Here is a 20,127-nt window from a genome sequence, read left to right as displayed (position 1 = left end):
CTTGGGGGAGTAGTAGTACTCAGAAATGGTCGGTTACCTTGTCACCCAATATAGATACCCTGGGGAGAGATGGGATACTCCTTAAGTTGGGTCATATCTAGGACACTGCAGCATACTGCCGTGCGACTACAAGGGATATAGGACTCTTGGGTTCGCGGGCCAATTCCATGGCGGTCTCGGCTAGGAGGGCGTTGTGGATTCACCAATGGAATGCTGGTGCTGACTCCGAGAAGAAATGGAGTTTCTTTCCTATGAAGGTAAAGCATGGTTTGGTGTCGGCCTTGTTCCGGGGCCTACATCCCCAGGTGTTTCAACAGTTAAATCACCGGTGGGGCTGTCCGCAGATAGACATCTCAACAAGAAGCTGTGCCATTATTGTTCCAGAACGAGGGATCCGCAGGCTGTAGCAGTGGCCGCGCTGGCAACACCATGCACGTACCAGTTTGTGTGCCTGTTCCCTCCTCTACCGCTAATCCCAAGGGTTCTAAAGAGATTAAGAAGGGAAAGCGTTCAAGCAATTCTAATTGCCCTGGATTGGCCTCGACTGGCGTGGTACTACTAACCATGGCTCTGGAGGATCCCTGGCCTCTGCCACTTCAAAAAGATCTTCTTCAACAAGGTCCGTTCGTCTATCCAGATTTACAGCGGCTACGTTTTACGGCTTGGAAGTTTAGGGGAGATTCTAGCCAGAAAAGGTCTTCACTCCCGGGTTATTTCCACCATGTTCCAGGCCAGGAAGATGGTTACGTCTAAACATTATCATCGTATCTGGAAAAAGTATGTTTCCTGGTCTGAAAGTAGAAATGTCTCTACCGTGCAATTTAGAATTGGTCATTTTCTACTTTTCCTGCAAGTGGGAGTGGATATGGGCCTACGTTTAGGCTCCATCAAAGTACAGATTTCGGTGCTCTCTATTTTCTTCCAGAAACAACTTGCCATGTTTCCGGAAGTACAAACTTTCCTAAAGGGAGTTATTCATATGCAACTGCCCTTTGTACCTCCCACGGCTCCGTGGGATCTCATTGTGGTTCTGTCCTTTCTTCAATCGGACTGGTTTCAACCCTTACATAGGGTGGAGTTTAAATTTCTTACCTGGAAGACGGTGATGTTATTAGCTTTGGCGTCTGCCAGACGAGTCTCTGAATTTGGGTCTTATCCTGTAAGAGCCCTTATTTGTTTTTTCATGAAGACAGGGCGGAACTTAGGACCCTACCTCAATTTTTGCCAAAAGTGGTTCCAGCTTTTCATGTGAATCATACCATTGTGGTGCTGGTGTTGTCTGACGCTTCCATTGGTCCAGAGTCCTTGGATGTGGTGAAGGCTCTGAAGGTTTATGTCAAACGGACTGCTCGTCATCGGAAATCTGATTCACTGTTTGTCCTTTATGATGCCACCAAGATTGGTCGTCTGGCTTCTAATCAATCAATTGCTCGTTGGTTCAGGCTGACCATTCAACAAGCCTATACTTCGGCGGCTCTGCCTTTGCCGACATCTATTCAGGCCCACTCGACGAGATCTGTGGGCTTTTCCTGGGCGGCTGCCGGGGTGTCTCGGCCTTACATTTGTGCCGAGCTGCTACTTGGTCTGGTTCGAACACTTTTGTAAAGTTCTATCGGTATGACACCTCGGCCAAGCATGACCTTCAGTTTGGTCAGGGGGTGTTACAAGGGTCTCAGCATTCTCCCACCCATTTGGGAGCTTTGGGACTTCCTCATGGTACTAAAGTACAGTTCCCCAGTATCCACTAGGACGTAAGAGAAAATAGGAATTTAATACCTACCGGTAATTCCTTTTCTCGTAGTCCGTAGTGGATACTGGACGTCCGCCTCAGTGCTTCGATTCCTGCTTACCTGGTTTTAGTTGGCCCGCCGTTGCGGTCCCCTTATGTTGTTGGGATAGCTTTGCTGTCCTGGTTAGGTTGGTGTTGCTATCCTCTTTTTTGGTTAGCGCCCTCCTTTTTCTGTTATGGTTGTGTGTTGGCTTAGTGCCTCACCGCTGACGTACCTGGTTTCTTCTCTCGTGGTATGGCCGTCTCCTCGGGCACAGTTTCCTAGACTGAGTCTGGTAGGAGGGGCATAGAGGGGAGGAGCCATCACACACATACACACACTAAAGGTTTTTAAAGTGCCAGGCTCCAGTGGACCCGATCTATACCCCATGGTACTAAAGTACAGTTCCCCAGTATCCACTACGGACTACGAGAAAAGAAATTACCGGTAGGTATTAAATTCCTATTTTTTATAAACTTTATATAGTCAAACTCTGGTGTATACGTTAGTATTACAGGAGAAGCGCTGCCTCACCTCACCGACCATCACTGATTGGAACATTGATGACTAAATGTGTCAAGAATTGGGATCTTTTAGACTTTTGCTGTTTTTTTACTTTAAGAGCAAGCAAAACTGTTTTGACATTATTATACACCATTTTTTTTTTACCTATGTATTACAGTATATGTCATCTTGTTACAGTTTTTTTTGCCTCTATTACAAAAATGTAATAGGGATGAGTAATCTACAGGGTGATTCAAAAGTCGCAGTAGATCCTTGTCAAAGTCGCAGTACACCCCTTTATTTCAAAAACTGTGCAGGAAATGGGAAAACTGACTTAGATTCAAGATGGCCGATTTCAAGATGGCGCCCATGTTCGGTACATACCCTAAAAGATAGCCCACCTCACCCATACCTTACTGGAGTATTAAGTTTTCCAATTTCCTGCACAGTTTTTGAAACAAAAGGGTGTACTGCGACTATTGAATCACCCTGTACATAAAGTAACAGGAGTGTTTCAACTTAACTATACAGTATACAGTACGTTCATTATGTTCTGTCACTCCTCTGGAGCAGGTTGCTTTGTTGGATGGGAGATGCTTATCTGACTAGGGTGTGGTTTAATGGTTCTACAGTCAATAGAAAGGCAGTCTGTAGGTCGACCCCATATGGTCAACATGCAGAAGGTCGACAGGAAAAAGGTTGATTGTGTCTAAGGCAGACAGGTAAAAATGGTCAACCGGGTCAAAAGGTCAACATGCAGATGGTTGACACAGAAAGGGGTGACACAGTTGTTTTTTTGGGGGGAGGGGAATTCTGTGTGTTTAATCATATGTGACCACAATGGGTGCAGTACGGCTGACCGGCGGTCTCCTGACCGCCGGTCAGCTTACCGACGCCGGGATCCCGGCAGCATACCGACACCGGGATCCCGGCGGGGAGGGGCGAGTGCAGCAAGCCCCCTGCGGTCGCCACAGGTTCTATTCCCACTCTATGGGTGTCGTGGACACCCACGAGTGGAAATAGTCCCTGTTGGTCGGCATGCCGACCATCGGGACCGTGACCCGTCGGGCTGGTGGAGGAGGTCATGTGACTGTCGGTCAGCTGACCGGCGGTCACATGAATACCACCCGACCACAATAGTGTACCATGTACCCTCGCTTCACTCGCTATGCTTCGGGCAAGGTGGTTAACTCCCCTGCCGCTGCACTCGCCTCATGTTACTATTCCCAATTGTAGTTCATTTGGATGGTAAATGAAGCAAAAGTTGAAAAGAATGTAAATAAAATAAACAACAAAACTTGTGTCAACTATTGTCATGTCGACCTTTTGAACCTGTCGACCTTTGTACCTGTTGATCTTAGACATAGTCGACCTTCTACCTTTTGATCATGTCGGCCTATTGCATGTCTACCATTTGGGGTCGACCTACTGACTGTCTAACTAGACCAGTGTCTGGAACCAACCTGACTACAGAGGCAGAGATGAGTGACAGCTTTGCAGACTTGCTGTACAGAAATGACCAGTGTAGATTGTGGATTCATACACAGGGGCAGTGCCAGTGGTGTTACATTAACTCAGAGTAGTGTTTTGACCTATATGAGATCCTACCAGAGTGTGGTTCATTGGGTCGACCCTGACTAGGTCGACAGTCATTAGGTCAACCACTATTGGTCGACAGTGAGTAGGTTGACACCTGAAATAGTTCGACATGGTCATGAGGTCGACGCGGAAAAGATCGACATGGAAAAAGGTCGACATGGGTTTTGTTTGTTTTGTTGTCATTTTCTTCGTAAAGTGACTGTGAACCTCAATTAGTGCAGGTTACTGTTCCCAATCGCAAAGTAAGAAAAAGTGAGACACTTATTTATTTTTAGAAAAGTTGTGTTGACCGTTGCAGTGTCGACCAACTGACCATGTCGACCTAATGACCACGTCAACCTAATGCATGTCGACCAATAGTGGTCGACCTAATGACTGTGAGCCTAAGTGTGGTCGACTGGATATCTTCCTAAATAGAGATTAGGGAGGAGCTCCAGCTGTTATTAATGTGTTGTGGAGCTACGTACTGTAACATAACCCTAAACAATGTATTTTACCTTCTTGGGTCACATCTGTAATTTACAATATGGGTATGCAGTAGTCCGTTACAGCTTTATGGCATAAGAATGGGTTGACGGTAGAATAAAATGAAGTTTTGAATTGTCTGATATTGTATCTTTTGTTGCTCATATACATATGTACGGAAACAGCACCGAGTGGGTAATTCAGACTTGATCGCTGCTGTGCGTTTTTGCAAAGCGGGCGGTCATGTCCAAACTGCGCATGCGTATGCACCGCAATGCGCAGGCGCGTCGCATGGGCACAAAGCGGATCGCTGCTCAGCGATGGGTTTGTGCGAAGGATCCGTTTGCACGGGCGATCGCAAGGAGATTAACAGGAAGAGGGCGTTTGTGTGTGTCAACTGACCGTTTTCAGGGAGTGGTTGGAAAAACACAGGCATGTCCATGAGTTTGTAGGGAGGGTTCCTGACGTCAATTCCGGTCCCGGACAGGCTGAAGTGATCGCAGCGGCTGAGTAAGTCCAGGGCTGCGAAGAGACTGCACAAGATCTGTTTGTACAGCTCTGATACACATGCGTACGCACACTTGCACAGCGAAAATACACTCCCCCTGAAGGCCGCGGCGACTGTCTGTTCACAGCAGTGCATAAATCGCCTGCTAGCGATCAGATATGAATTAGGCCCTGAGTGCAGAGGAAGACAACCTCTCTAACGATAATGAAGCTATGATACTAAGCTTTCATGACGTGCTGTTTCTTATGGTTCCACCACTAAATCTGGTCAAGTGCTTAGATCTGAAAAGTCAACAAATATTCTGAGTATGTAAGTAACCTTATATTCTTACTTTCCAGGCAGAAATACTTAGTGTGCTCAGTCACAGAAACATCATCCAGTTTTATGGAGCTGTACTTGAACCACCTAACTACTGTATTATCACAGGTAAGGATGTTCTCTTATTATCTTATGAGTGTTTGTTGGTTGAAAATGTATGCATCTGTACTTATGGGTCGGCCAGCATTAATAAATAAACACAAAGTAAACTTATTTTCAGCCTGGTTGTATTTACCATACAGGCAAACTAGTCTGCGCTGTACTATCTCCTCCACTGCTTTCCTGTACACCTTCGTGTCTGCGCTCCGAGCAATCGCAGGATCTGTGACCTCATCAGTTCCCAGTGGTGGGAGAGTGGAACTGTTCGTTGCCTACCAAGATTGGACACTGGCTCTCTGCTCTCAGATGGAGCCATGCGATTGGCTTGTGTGTGGCTGCATGACCCTGCAGAGCAGAGGGATAAATGCAGATATGGATGCTCAGTGTAAGGAATCACTAGCTACAGTAACTAATACTGCAATAACATCTGTGCTTTAAAGTCTGATAAATACCACTGATTTTAAAGCCTTACAGGGTAGGAAGCATTATTGGGCCTAATTCAGACCTGATTGCAGCAGCAGAATTGTTCTCTAATGGGCTAACCATGGGGGTCATTCCGAGTTGATCGCTCACTAGCTATTTTTTGCTGTGCTGCGATCAGATAGTCTCCGCCTATGGGGGAGTGTATTTTTGCTTTGCAAGTTTGCGAACGCTTGTGCAGCCGAGCGGTACAAAAAAGTTTTGTGCAGTTTCTCAGTAGGTCTGAACTTACTCAGCCGCTGCGATCACGTCAGCCTGTCCTGTCTCGGAATTGACGTGAGAAACCCGCCCTGCAAACACTTGGACACGCCTAAATTTTTCCAACCACTCCCTGAAAACGGTCAGTTGACACCCATAAACACCTTCTTTCTGTCAATCTCCTTGCGATCGGCTGTGCGAATGGATTCTTCGTAAAATCCATCGCTCAGCAATGATCTGCTTTGTAGCTGTACGACGTGCCTGCGCATTGCGGTGCATACGCATGCGCAGTTTTGCAGAGTTTTGACCTGATCGCAGCGCTGCAAAAAAAAAGCTAGCGTGCGATCAGGTCCCCCATGTGCATTGCCGGGGTGGGGCAGATATAACGTGCAGAGAGAGTTAGATTTGGGTGTGGTGCAGCCAGTATTTACCCTGCAGAGAAACAAGATAACCCACCCAAATCTAACTTTGTCTGCACATGGTATATCTGCCCCCCCCCCCCCCCCCTCAGTGCATATGGTTTTGCCCATTAGAGAACAATTTTGCTGCTGCTATCAGGTCTGAATTAGGCCTATGGGGGGTAATTCAGAGTTGATCGCAGCAGCAAATTTGTTAGCAGTTGGCAAAACCATTGCGCACTGCAGGTGGGGCAGATATAACATGTGCAGAGAGAGTTAGATTTGGGTGGGGTGTGTTCAAACTGAAATCTAAATTGCAATGTAAAAATAAAGCAGCCAGTATTTACCCTGCACAGAAACAAAAATAGGATTTTAGTACCTACCGGTAAATCCTTTTCTCCTAGTCCGTAGAGGGTGCTGGGGACTCCAAAAGGACCATGGGGTATAGACGGGATCCGCAGGAGCTTGGGCACACTGAAAAGACTTTGACTGGGTGTGAACTGGCTCCTCCCTCTATGCCTTTCCTCCAGACCTCAGTTATAGGAACTGTGCCCAGGAGAGACGGACATTTCGAGGAAAGGATTTTTGTTTAAACCAAAGGCGAGAAAACCTACCAGCCCACACCACAACATATCGTACAACCAGATAACAGTATGAATTAACAACAGCAACAAGCTGAATACAACCAATACACAACCCGCGTGTAAACAAATTTACCCAGCAATAATACACTGCAAGTAACAGTCCGCACTGGGATGGGCGCCCAGCATCCTCTACGGACTAGGAGAAAAGGATTTACCGGTAGGTACTAAAATCCTATTTTCTCTTACGTCCTAGAGGATGCTGGGGACTCCAAAAGGACCATGGGGTCTATACCAAAGCTCCAGAACGGGCGGGAGAGTGCGGACGACTCTGCAGCACCGATTGAGCAAACATGAGGTCCTCATCAGCCAGGGTATCAAACTTGGAAAACTTAGCAAAGGTGTTTGAACCCGACCAAGTAGCAGCTCGGCAAAGCTGAAGTGTCGAGACCCCTCGGGCAGCCACCCAAGACGAGCCCACTTTTCTGGTAGAATGGGCCTTTACTGACTTCGGCAACGGTAGCCCAGCCGAAGAATGAGCTTACTGAATCGTACTACAAATCCAGTGTGCAATAGTCTGCTTAGAAGCAGGATTTCCAATCTTGTTGGAAGCATACAGGACAAAGAGAGCCCCAGTTTTCCTGGCAAGAGCCGTTCTGGCGACGTAAATCTTCAAAGCTCTTACAACATCAAGAGACTTTGGAACTGCCATAGCATCCGTAGCCACAGGTACCACAATCGGTTGGTTAATGTGAAAGGAAGAAACCACCTTCGGCAGAAATTGTTGACGAGTCCTCAATTCTGCTCTATCCGAATGGAAGATCAAATATGGGCTCTTGTGAGACAAAGCCGCCAACTCTGACACTCGCCTGGCAGACGCCAGAGCCAAAAGCATGACTACCTTCCAAGTGAGAAACTTTCAACTCCACCTTACGCAAAGGTTCAAACCAAGGAGACATAAGAAACTGCAAGACCACTTCAAGATCCCACGGCGCCACAGGCGGTACAAATGGAGGATGGATATGCAGCACTCCCTTCACAAAAGTCTGAACCTCTGGAAGGACAGCCAATTCCTTTTGAAAGAAAATAGATAAAGCCGAAATCTGCACTTTGATGGAACCCAATTTGAGGCCTGCATCGACGCCTGCCTGCAAAAAATGGAGAAACCGACCCAAGGGAAATTCCTCCGCAGGAGCAGTTTTGGTCTCACACCACGAAACATACTTTCTCTAACGTCCTAGTGGATGCTGGGGACTCCGTAAGGACCATGGGGAATAGACGGGCTCCGCACAGGAGACTGGGCACTCTAAAGAAAGATTTAGTTCTATCTGGTGTGCACTGGCTCCTCCCTCTATGCCCCTCCTCCAGACCTCAGTTAGAATCTGTGCCCGGCCAGAGCTGGGTGCTTTTAGTGAGCTCTCCTGAGCTTGCTAATAAGAATGTATTTTAGTTAGGTTTTTTATTTTCAGAGAGCTTCTGCTGGCAACAGACTCTCTGCTACGTGGGACTGAGGGGAGAGAAGCAAACCTACTAACTGCGGCTAGGTTGCGCTTCTTAGGCTACTGGACACCATTAGCTCCAGAGGGATCGAACACAGGACCTGACCTTGTCGTCCGTTCCCGGAGCCGCGCCGCCGTCCCCCTCGCAGAGCCAGAAGACAGAGGCCGGCAGAAGCGGAGAAGACATCGAAATCGTCGTCAGAAGACTCCTGTCTCCACATGAGGTAGTGCACAGCACTGCAGCTGTGCGCCATTGCGCCCACACTAACCCACACACTCCGGTCACTGTAGGGTGCAGGGCGCAGGGGGGGGCGCCCTGGGCAGCAATCGATACCTCCTGGCGAAAGCTGCATATAGACAGTTGGACACTGTTATATGAATGAGCCCCCGCCATTATTTTTACACAAAATCGCGGGACAGAAGCCCGCCGCTGAGGGGGCGGGGCCTTCTTCCTCAGCACTCACCAGCGCCATTTTGCTTCCACCGCTCCGCTGAGAGGAAGCTCCCCAGGCTCTCCCCTGCAGAATCACGGTAGAAGGGTAAAAAAGAGAGGGGGGGCACATAAATTTAGGCGCATTAATCATATACAGCAGCTACGGGGTAAACACTAAGTTACTGTGTAATCCCTGGGTTATATAGCGCTGGGGTGTGTGCTGGCAGACTCTCTCTCTGTCTCTCCAAAAGGCCTTGTGGGGGTCCTGTCCTCATTTAGAGCTTCCCCTGTGTGTGTGGTGTGTCGGTACGCGTGTGTCGACATGTTTGACGAAGAGGGCTATGTGGAGGCAGAGCAAGTGCAGTTGACTGACGTGTCGCCGCCGACGGTGCCGACACCTGATTGGATGGATATGTGGAAGGTGTTAAATGATAATGTAAACTCCTTACATAAAAGGTTGGAAAAAGCTTATACCTCGGGCCAGTCAGGGTCTCAACCCATGCCTGATCCTACAGCGCAGAGGCCCTCAGGGTCTCAAAAGCGCCCACTATCCAAAATGGTTGACACAGATGTCGACACGGATTCTGACTCCAGTGTCGACGACGATGATGCAAAATTGCAACCGAAAATGACAAAAGCTATACGCTACATGATTATAGCGATGAAGGATGTTTTACACATATCAGAGGTGAACCCTGTCCCTGACAAGAGGGTTTATATGTATGGGGAGAAAAAGCAAGAGGTGACTTTTCCCCCTTCACATGAGTTAAATGAGTTATGTGAAAGAGCGTGGGATTCCCCAGATAAGAAAGTCCTGATTTCCAAAAGGTTACTTATGGCGTACCCTTTCCCGCCAGAGGACAGGGTGCGCTAGGAATCCTCCCCTAGGGTAGATAAAGCTCTCACACGCTTATCTAAGAAGGTGGCCCTGCCGTCACAGGATACGGCCGCCCTAAAGGATCCTGCAGATAGAAAGCAGGAAAGTATCCTGAAATCTGTTTATACACATTCAGGGACTCTACTGAGGCCGGCAATTGCGTCGGCGTGGATGTGTAGTGCTGTAGCAGCGTGGACAGATAATCTGTCTGAGGAAATGGATACCTTGGACAGGGATACCATTATGCTGACCCTGGGGCATATAAAAGACACTGTCCTATATATGAGGGATGCCCAGAGGGACATTTGCCTACTGGGCTCTAGAATTAATGCAATGTCCATTTCTGCCAGGAGGGTCCTGTGGACTCGGCAGTGGACAGGTGATGCCGACTCCAAAAAACACATGGAGGTGTTACCTTACAAGGGTGAGGAATTGTTTGGGGACGGTCTCTCGGACCTGGTTTCCACAGCTACTGCTGGGAAGTCAAACTTTTTGCCATATATTCCCTCACAACCTAAGAAAGCACCGTATTACCAAATGCAGTCCTTTCGCGCACAAAGAAGCAAGAAGGTCAGAGGTGCTTCCTTTCTTGCTAGAGGCAGGGGTAGAGGAAAAAAGCTGCACCTTACAGCTAGTTCCCAGGAACAGAAGTCCTCCCCGGCTTCCACTAAATCCACCACATGACGCTGGGGCTCCACGGGTGGAGCCAGGAGCGGTGGGGGCGCGTCTCCGACATTTCAGCCACCAGTGGGTTCGCTCACAGGTGGATCCCTGGGCTATACAGATTGTGTCTCAGGGATACAAGCTGGAATTCGAGGTGATGCCCCCTCAACGTTACCTAAAATCGGCCCTGCCAGCTTCCCCCATAGAAAGGGAAGTAGTGGTAGCGGCAATTCACAAGCTATTTCTCCAGCAGGTGGTGGTAAAGGTTCCCCTTCTTCAACAGGGAAAGGGATACTATTCCACAATGTTTGTGGTACCGAAACCGGACGGTTCGGTCAGACCTATATTAAATTTAAAGTCCCTGAACATTTATCTGAAAAGATTCAAGTTCAAAATGGAATCGCTCAGGGCGGTCATTGCAAGCCTGGAAGAGGGGGATTTTATGGTGTCTCTGGACATCAAGGATGCTTACTTGCATGTCCCCATTTATCCGCCTCGTCAGGAGTACCTCAGATTTGTGGTACAGGACTGTCATTACCAATTCCAGACGTTGCCGTTTGGGCTCTCCACGGCACCGAGAATATTTACCAAGGTAATGGCAGAAATGATGGTGATCCTGAGAAAGCAAGGAGTCACAGTTATCCCATACTTGGACGATCTCCTCATAAAGGCGAGGTCAAGGGAGCAGTTGCAGATCAGCATAGCGCACTCTCAGGAAGTGTTGCAACAGCATGGCTGGATTCTGAATATCCCAAAGTCGCAGCTGATTCCTACGACGCGTCTGCCCATTCTGGGCATGATTCTGGACACTGACCAGAAGAAGGTGTTTCTCCTGACGGAGAAGGCTCAAGAGCTTGTGACTCTAGTCAGAGACCTCTTAAAACCGAAACAGGTGTCGGTGCATCACTGCACACGGGTCCCGGGAAAGATGGTGGCATCGTACGAAGCCATTCCCTTCGGCAGGTTCCATGCGAGGATCTTTCAATGGGATCTGTTGGACAAATGGTCCGGATTGCATCTTCAGATGCAAGAAATGCTCACAGAGGACCCATGGCCTCTGCCTCTCAGACAGGACCTGTTGCAACAGGGGCCCTGCCTGTTCCAAGACTTACCGCGGCTGCGTTTGACGGCATGGCGGTTGAACTCCGGATCCTAGCGGAAAAAGACATTCCGGAGGAAGTTATTCCTACGCTGATAAAGGCTAGGAAGGACGTGACAGCAAAGCATTATCACCGCATATGGCGAAGATATGTTGCTTGGTGTGAGGCCAGGAAGGCCCCTACAGAGGAATTCCAACTGGGCAGATTTCTGCACTTTCTACAGTCTGGAGTGACTATGGGCTTGAAGTTGGGATCCATAAAGGTCCAGATTTCGGCCCTATCCATTTTCTTTCAAAAGGAACTGGCGTCTCTTCCTGAAGTTCAGACGTTTGTTAAGGGAGTGCTGCATATTCAGCCCCCTTTTGTGCCACCAGTGGCACCTTGGGATCTCAACGTGGTGTTGGGTTTCCTGAAATCCCACTGGTTTGAACCACTTAAGACCGTGGCGCTAAAGTATCTCACGTGGAAGGTGGTCATGCTATTGGCCTTGGCTTCAGCTAGGCGTGTGTCAGAATTGGCGGCTTTGTCATGTAAAAGCCCCTATCTGGTTTTTTCATATGTACAGGGCAGAATTGCGGAGGACTCGTCCCCAATTTCTGCCAAAGGTGGTGTCATCTTTTCATTTGAACCAACCTATTGTAGTGCCTGCGGCTACTCGTGACTTGGAGGATTCCAGGTTACTAGATGTAGTCAGGGCTTTGAAGATTTATGTAGCCAGAACGGCTGGAGTCAGGAAAACTGACTCGCTGTTTATCCTGTATGCCCCCAACAAGTTGGGTGCTCCTGCTTCAAAGCAAACCGTTGCCCGCTGGATCTGTAACACGATTCAGCAGGCTCATTCTGCGGCTGGACTGCCGCATCCAAAATCAGTGAAAGCCCATTCCACAAGGAAGGTGGGCTCTTCTTGGGCGGCTGCCCGAGGGGTCTCGGCATTACAGCTTTGCCGAGCTGCTACTTGGTCGGGTTCAAACACATTTGCAAAATTCTACAAGTTTGATACCCTGGCTGAGGAGGACCTTGAGTTTGCCCATTCGGTGCTGCAGAGTCATCCGCACTCTCCCGCCCGTTTGGAAGCTTTGGTATAATCCCCATGGTCCTTACGGAGTCCCTAGCATCCACTAGGACGTTAGAGAAAATAAGATTTTACTCACCGGTAAATCTATTTCTCGTAGTCCGTAGTGGATGCTGGGCGCCCGTCCCTAGTGCGGACTTTCTGCAATACGTGTATATAGTTATTGCTTAATAATGGGTTATGTTATGTTGGCATCCATTGTTGATGCCCTGTTGTCGTTCATACTGTTGACTGGATAAGTGTATCACAAGTTATACGGTGTGATTGGTGTGGCTGGTATGAGTCTTACCCGGGATTCCAAAATCCTTTCCTTATAATGTCTGCTTGAAAAAGTGGTGAGGGGGCATCTCCTGAAACTGCAGCCTGTACCCCTGAGACACTATTTCTAGGACCCAAGGATCCAGGCATGATTGAACCCAGACCTGACTTAAGATCCGCAGACGGCCACCCACCGGTCCGGCCTCCCCCAGGGGAGCCCCAGCGTCATGCGGTGGACTTGGTAGAGGCAGGGGAGGACTTTTGGTCCTGAGCGCCTGATACTGCAGGCTACTTCTTCCCCGTTTGTTTTTTTGCCAAGTACGTGGATTTATATCTGGACCCTGGATTGAGGTGAGTATAATTTGATTCACAGGTACCCCGGATCGTCGGATCAGGAGACGTGGCAGTCGGCGGGTCAACATAGGTAAGTATGTGTGTGTCGGCAGGTGTGTAATAAAGTTTTACTCTCAAGGTGTATGTCTCCTGTTTTTATTTGGGTATTTTTTTCCAGTAGTACTACAGGTACCAGCGGGCCCGTTTTTCTCCCGCATGCTGGTACTTGTGGTTCTCCAAGTACCAGCTTGCGGGGGAGGCTTGCTTGGACTTGTAGTACTACAGGAAAAAACAATATTCTTTACATTTTCTCAAGGCTATCAGCCTCCCATCCGCAGCCCTTGGATGGGGGGACAGCCTCGGGCTTCACCCCTGGCCCTTGGGTGGCTGGGGGGGGGGGGGACCCCTTGATTGAAGGGGTCCCCACTCCCCCAGGGTACCCCGGCCAGGGGTGACTAGTTGGATATTTAATGCCACGGCCGCATGGCGCTGTATAAAAGTGACCCCCGGCTGTGGCATTATCTGTCCAGCTAGTGGAGCCCGATGCTGGTGTAAAAAATACGGGGGACCCCTACTCTTTTTGTCCCCCGTATTTTTTGCACCAGCACCAGGCGCAGAGCCGGTGCTGGTTTTAAAAATACGGGGGATCCCCTGTCCATTTTCCCCCCGGATTTTTAGAACCAGGTCCGGCTCGAAGAGCCCGAGGCTGGTTATGCTTTGGAGGGGGGACCCCATGCAATTTTTTTCCGGGATTTTACCATTCCATCTAAAAAAAAAATATATATATATATATTTTTTTTTTTAAAAAAATATATAAATAATACTTGTGCCTCCCAAAAAGACAAACCAAGTACCTAATCCCTTCTAATATAAATAGATATGCTATTACCAATAAAAAAAACACCAAAAAAAACATGTTTTAAATTTTTTTTATTAGTTTCACCCACCAAAGTGTGGCGGATTGAAAATGACGAATTTACTGTCTAAAAGCACTGTTGTCGAATTTCCAAACTTCAATTGAATATACTTTTGTTGAATTGCCGCATTTGTACCATTGCAGAAAAGTCGAATTTGACAAAAGTCGAATTTCAAAAAGTCGAATTTGGAAAGTCCGTTTTTTTGACGAAAAGTACTGTATTGCATTGTCGATTTTTTTTTTTTTTGGCGAAAAAGTCCCGTTTTTCGACAATTTCGGGAATTCGACCGCAATTGCATATACCCCATAATCATTGTAGATATAATTGTATAGGTCTAATTATGCAGTCGGGAGTAACCATTGATTTGGAAGAAAACAGTACCGGTCACGCAGGCTGACTGATAAAACAGGCAGGTGTGTCCGGCTTCAGAGTCTGTGATGGTATAGATGGGTCAGAGAAATGGCCAAGGAGAATGGCAGTTGTGGTGGACACTATGAATTAAGCCCAGTTGTCACCCAGTAATGATGTTGTACAGTATGTGTGTTATGATGTTACAGCATGGCTTATGCACTTAGTGGTAACAGTTATGGTAGCTTTAGTAATAATCCCAGTGTGCAGGATAAAGCATTAAAATAACTGAGATAACTGCAGTTTGCTTGTGATTTTTATATTCTTAGACATTACCAAAAAGTGAAGGCTGTTTATGTAAAGTAACTCCACTAATCCCTTTGCTTATTAGTGTACCATAGATTCCTGTAAATATTATTTCCTAACTCGCTGGAGAATAACAGAGACTTTATTACCACTCACTTTGCATTTTTCCCAATGAATATACGGAAAAGTTTCAACATTTTATTAGATTTTGCAAAGAAATTAAGGGGGACATTTACTAAGCAGTGATAAGAGCGGAGAACCAATCAGCACTGAAGTAACATCTATAATTTGCATACTATAAAATGATACAGAGCTGCTGATTGGTTGATGGGGCCACTTCTCCACTGGCTCACTTCTCCGCTCTTATCACTGCTTAGTAAATGTCCCCCTAAATCTAAATAAATAAATATTACTTTTATGTCACTTGATTTTTACGCTTCATCTCCAATTTTCAAAGCGTTCCACCATGATTTATCTAATGGTATTATAGAGGTATTTCTGTTTAAAAATTATTTTTTTTCTTTGTACTGGCAGACTGTGCTCCCAGCAGTGGTTACACAGCCCATTGGAAGCACCGGCCTTTTTCTTGTAGCCTCTTCTGTGCGGTGGCTCCTCTTTGTACAGCAGCATAGTGCAGCACAATGATTGTCCAAAATGCTGCTTCCTCCTGCAAGGAGGACATGGGTAGATCAGGGAATCGGAATGCCGATTCTGAGTTTGGAGTAAAGCAGAGAAACCAAATGACTTTGCAGCTTGGTAAAGCCATGTTGCGCTACAGGTGGCTAGAAGCAAAATGTGCAGAGATTTACATTTGTACGTGTCCAAACTCAAATTGCAGTGTAAAAATAATGCAGTCCAATAATTGTGAGCTACATGCAAAAGCAGCCACGCACATAAAAATAAATACATTTGCACCCCTTGCAATGCACCATGGTTTGTTCCAGATACAAAGTTACTTGCGGTTTTTGCTTTGCTCCCATCAGCTGCTCAATGTATAGTGCCCATGCGTAGAAATAATAAAGCACAATTAATTTTGCTTTGTGGGGGTATACAGTATATTTAAATGTACTTCAAAGGTGAATTGGAGTGTTTGCCAGTTAGTAGACAGCCGTTTGACCATTGGAAGACTTGGTTTTGTCACGTCCCTGTGGGTGGTAGAGATTGGTTATTAGGCCATTTTATTTAAATGTGTGATGCAGTGTTTTAGTATATAGATGTATAATCCAGGGCTGTTACAGAGGTGAGGGTTGGTTAGCATGGTTGGTGTGCTGCTATATACATTACATTCCCATCAGATATCAAAATCTCTCTTTTATCCATCTCCCAGAAGTGGAATATGAGCACAAATTGACCAAAGTCCAGTTGGTCCGCTATTGGACTGAACCCCCGAATCTGGCCGCGTGTCTCCAGCATTTCCGAACGGGATTATAGTGTTCACGTAATTTTTCTTCTCTAGATCCACTAAACTCCTTTCAAGGGCGTTGAGTGTATTGTGCTGCGTACACCTCCTGAGCTGTTTTATTTTTGGACTGAGTGATATAACTGTTGATGGAGATATCAGTAACACTCAGCAGTTAGAGCTGTCTCCTCTCCATCTTGTCTTTGCCCTCCTCTCTCACTGGGTGATTTTTCTTTGTTTTAACGCGTAATCCCCTCTCGGCACAACAATTAACCTGTTGCCATGGGTATTGTACAAAGATTTCTCATTCTAGCAAGTGAACTGTGATAAAAAGTATGCGGCTCACTAGCTACCCATTGTACATATGGGAACTTCTCCGACAAATTGTATGCAAGTTCTGTTATCTTCCATTTATGGAATACTTTGCCAGAAAGATGGCACAGTTTGGAGCAAGTAGAGAGGGGTCTGCCAGATGGGCACACTTGCCGTTAAATACATGATTGGGGGTTGTGACTTCATGGTGAGGGGTCTGGCGGGACACGAGCCTTTTCAGCTCTTAAAATGCCCTTGGTCATAGAATTAAAAAGTGCTAAGGAAATATGGGTTAAAATAGGGATGACCACCCATGGATTGAAGACAAATATAGGAGCATTGGTTGTTAATTAGTGGGGAGGGAATGTCTGTATGTTGTATGGGGACACAAGCATGTGTAAGGATTATTAACAGCAGACCTTGGATTTGTAGAGGTGACAGTAACAGTAGGTAATTCATAGGACCAGATAAAAAGAGTACAATGTAACAGGAGCACATATATCAGACATATCCAGCGTGCAATAACAGATACTGCATGCCAGGAGTTAAGGAGTACTCAAAGTCTCGCAGTACAGGATTATCAGTTGTATTGGGAATACATAAATGCAAAAGGCTGCAGGAATCTAGACAAGTGCTTCAGCATTAAAATAAACAAATTATGTAAATTAACTGGCCCAGAGTGGAGCTATTGGTTAGTTTAAATAATTGAAACTCCTCCCAAGTGTAGTTAATTCAGTTGAGGGTAGATTTCTCACTAGTGCCACTCTGGTGGAGCTAGGAATTACAAGTAGTGACCTATGTTGAATCTACTGTACAGTGCTAGCTGTCCTGTCTTGGTCATGTGGGCTATATGATCATTTGTCAGGTCATTACAGTATTTTGTGCAATGCATGGATGTATATCCATGTAATAAAATGCAAGCACCACTTATTTCATTTAGCCAAACTCATTCATCATTTTCATCCATAGCTCCATTCTGCTGTCTGTGGACAGCACATACTGGCCGGAATGGAGATCAATAGGAGATCCAGTCGGGATCCCGGCTGTCGAAATACCGACAGCCGGAATCCCAACACTGATCAGAATGGCATCAATAGATCTCTCTTGTGCATGATTTTCCCTCTGGTCTTAGAAAATGCTCTTAATCTGCAGCTGTGGCTCAGGGGATCACTTTTGCTCCTCACCCATGTAGCTAGATCTAGCTAACAAGACCAGATTTAGCGAACATGAGCAGGGGTTAGCAACCTGTGGAACTACATATCTTTAGTATGCCTAACAGCAAAACTGTGGCAGTTCATGCTGGGATGTGTAATTCCACAGCAACTGGCATGCCATAGATTGTCTACCCCTGAGCTAGAACATTGCCATACTTACTTATACCCCTTTCACATCGCACTAAAAACCCGGTATCGACACGGCATATTGCCGTGTCTAAACGGGTCAGTGTGCGATGTGAAAGGTCCTTTGCAGAATTAGCGGGTCGCCTGACCCGGTAATTCAACCCGGTAAAAAAGAAGGGTTATTACCGGGTTGAATACCGGGTCAGGTGCAGTGTGAATGGGAGCCGTTCCGATGCGACACGGCTCCCATTCACAGCATAGGGAGAGGCGGCGCAGGAGATGAGCTCATCTCCCAGCGCCGCCTCCACCCCCGCCCCTGCTGCTGCTGCGCCCCCCACTGCTATGGCAACCGACCCGGTATATTGCCGGGTCGGAAAGCCAGCAGAGGAGCGCAAATGCCGGATCCCACCCGGTAAGGACACGTTTCTCTTACCGGGTAGGATCCGGCATTTGTGATCTGAATGCAGCATTAGTGTCCCAGATGAACATGGAGACTTCCAGATTTAATGAAGTCCTCCCAGAAAAGCAGAGCAGCCTGCTGCATCTTGTCCACTCCCCTTATGAAATGGCCCCACCCAGTGAATCACATCCCCAGCCTGTGGCCCTTGCCACTTGGATCGTTCCATCAGTATTTCCTAGAGGACTGCATTGCGGGCCTAATTCAGACCTGATCGCAGCAGCAACATTTCTCTAACGTCCTAAGTGGATGCTGGGGACTCCGTAAGGACCATGGGGATTAGCGGCTCCGCAGGAGACTGGGCACAACTATAAAGAAAGCTTTTAGACTACTGGTGTGCACTGGCTCCTCCCACCAAGACCCTCCTCCAGTTAGATTCTTGTGCCCGGCTGAGCTGGATGCACACTAGGGGCTCTCCTGAGCACCTAGAAAGAAAGTATATTTAGGTTTTTTATTTTACAGTGAGATCTGCTGGCAACAGACTCACTGCAGCGAGGGACTAAGGGGAGAAGAAGCGAACCTACCTAACAGGTGGTAGTTTGGGCTTCTTAGGCTACTGGAGACCATTAGCTCCAGAGGGATCGACCGCAGGACCCGACCTTGGTGTTCGTTCCCGGAGCCGCGCCGCCGTCCCCCTTACAGAGCCAGAAGCAACGAAGAGGTCCGGAAAATCGGCGGCAGAAGACTTCGGTCTTCACCAAGGTAGCGCACAGCACTGCAGCTGTGCGCCATTGCTCCTCATGTACACCTCACACTCCGGTCACTGATGGGTGCAGGGCGCTGGGGGGGGGTGCCCTGAGGGCAATATATGACACCTTGGCTGGCAAATATACATCATATATAGTCCTAGAGGCTATATAGATGTAAAATTACCCCTGCCAGTATTCCAGAAAAAGCAGGAGAAAGTCCGCCGAAAAGGGGGCGGAGCTTCTCCCTCAGCACACTGGCGCCATTTTTCCCTCACAGTTCCGCTGGAAGGAAACTCCTTGACTCTCCCCTGCAGTCTGAACACTACAGAAGGGTAAAAAAGAGAGGGGGGGCACTAAATTTAGGCGCAGTATAGATAATATATATATATGATATATATAAAAAAGCAGCTATAAGGGAAAACACTCATTGATAGTGGGATCCCTGTGTTATATAGCGCTCTGGTGTGTGCTGGCATACTCTCTCTCTGTCTCCCCAAAGGGCTTTGTGGGGTCCTGTCCTCTGTCAGAGCATTCCCTGTGTGTTTGCGGTGTGTCGGTACGGCTGTGTCGACATGTTTGATGAGGAGGCTTATGTGGAGGCGGAGCAAATGCCTGTAAACGTGATGTCACCCCCTGCGGGGTCGACACCTGAGTGGATGGTGCTGTGGAAGGAATTACGCGACAGTGTCGACTCCTTGCATAAAAGGTTTGACGACATACCTATTGTGGGACAGCCGGCTTCTCAGCCTGTGCCTGCCCAGGCGTCTCAAAAGCCATCAGGGGCTCTAAAACGCCCGCTACCTCAGATGGCTGACACAGATGTCGACACGGATACTGACTCCAGTGTCGACGACGATGAGACTAATGTAACTTCCAGTAGGGCCACACGTTACATGATTGAGGCAATGAAAAATGTGTTGCACATTTCTGATGTTACCCCCGGTACCACAAAAAAGGGTATAATGTTTGGGGAGAAAAAGCTACCAGTAGCTTTTCCTCCATCTGAAGAGTTAAATGAAGTGTGTGAAGAAGCGTGGGCTTCCCCTGATAAAAAGCTGGTAATTTCTAAGAGGTTACTAATGGCGTACCCTTTCCCGCCAGAGGATAGGTCACGCTGGGAAACATCCCCTAGGGTGGATAAAGCGCTCACACGCTTGTCAAAGAAGGTGGCACTACCGTCTCCGGATACGGCCGCCCTGAAGGAA

General features: G+C 47.5%; 1 protein-coding gene across 3 annotated transcripts in view; it reads left to right on the top strand.

The window, feature by feature from the left end:
- MAP3K20 (mitogen-activated protein kinase kinase kinase 20) overlaps positions 1-20,127 on the top strand; it is a 323,212-nt gene that overhangs the window by 153,639 nt on the left and 149,446 nt on the right. For all 3 annotated transcript variants that reach the window (XM_063933447.1, XM_063933448.1, XM_063933449.1), the window contains exon 3: positions 5,184-5,271. In XM_063933447.1, coding sequence (XP_063789517.1) covers positions 5,184-5,271 — 88 coding nt within the window. The remainder of the gene's footprint in view (positions 1-5,183; positions 5,272-20,127) is intronic.

The sequence above is a fragment of the Pseudophryne corroboree genome, chromosome 7, assembly GCF_028390025.1.
Source record: "Pseudophryne corroboree isolate aPseCor3 chromosome 7, aPseCor3.hap2, whole genome shotgun sequence".
NCBI lineage: Eukaryota > Metazoa > Chordata > Amphibia > Anura > Myobatrachidae > Pseudophryne > Pseudophryne corroboree.
This window is presented reverse-complemented; position numbering and strand designations above follow the sequence as displayed.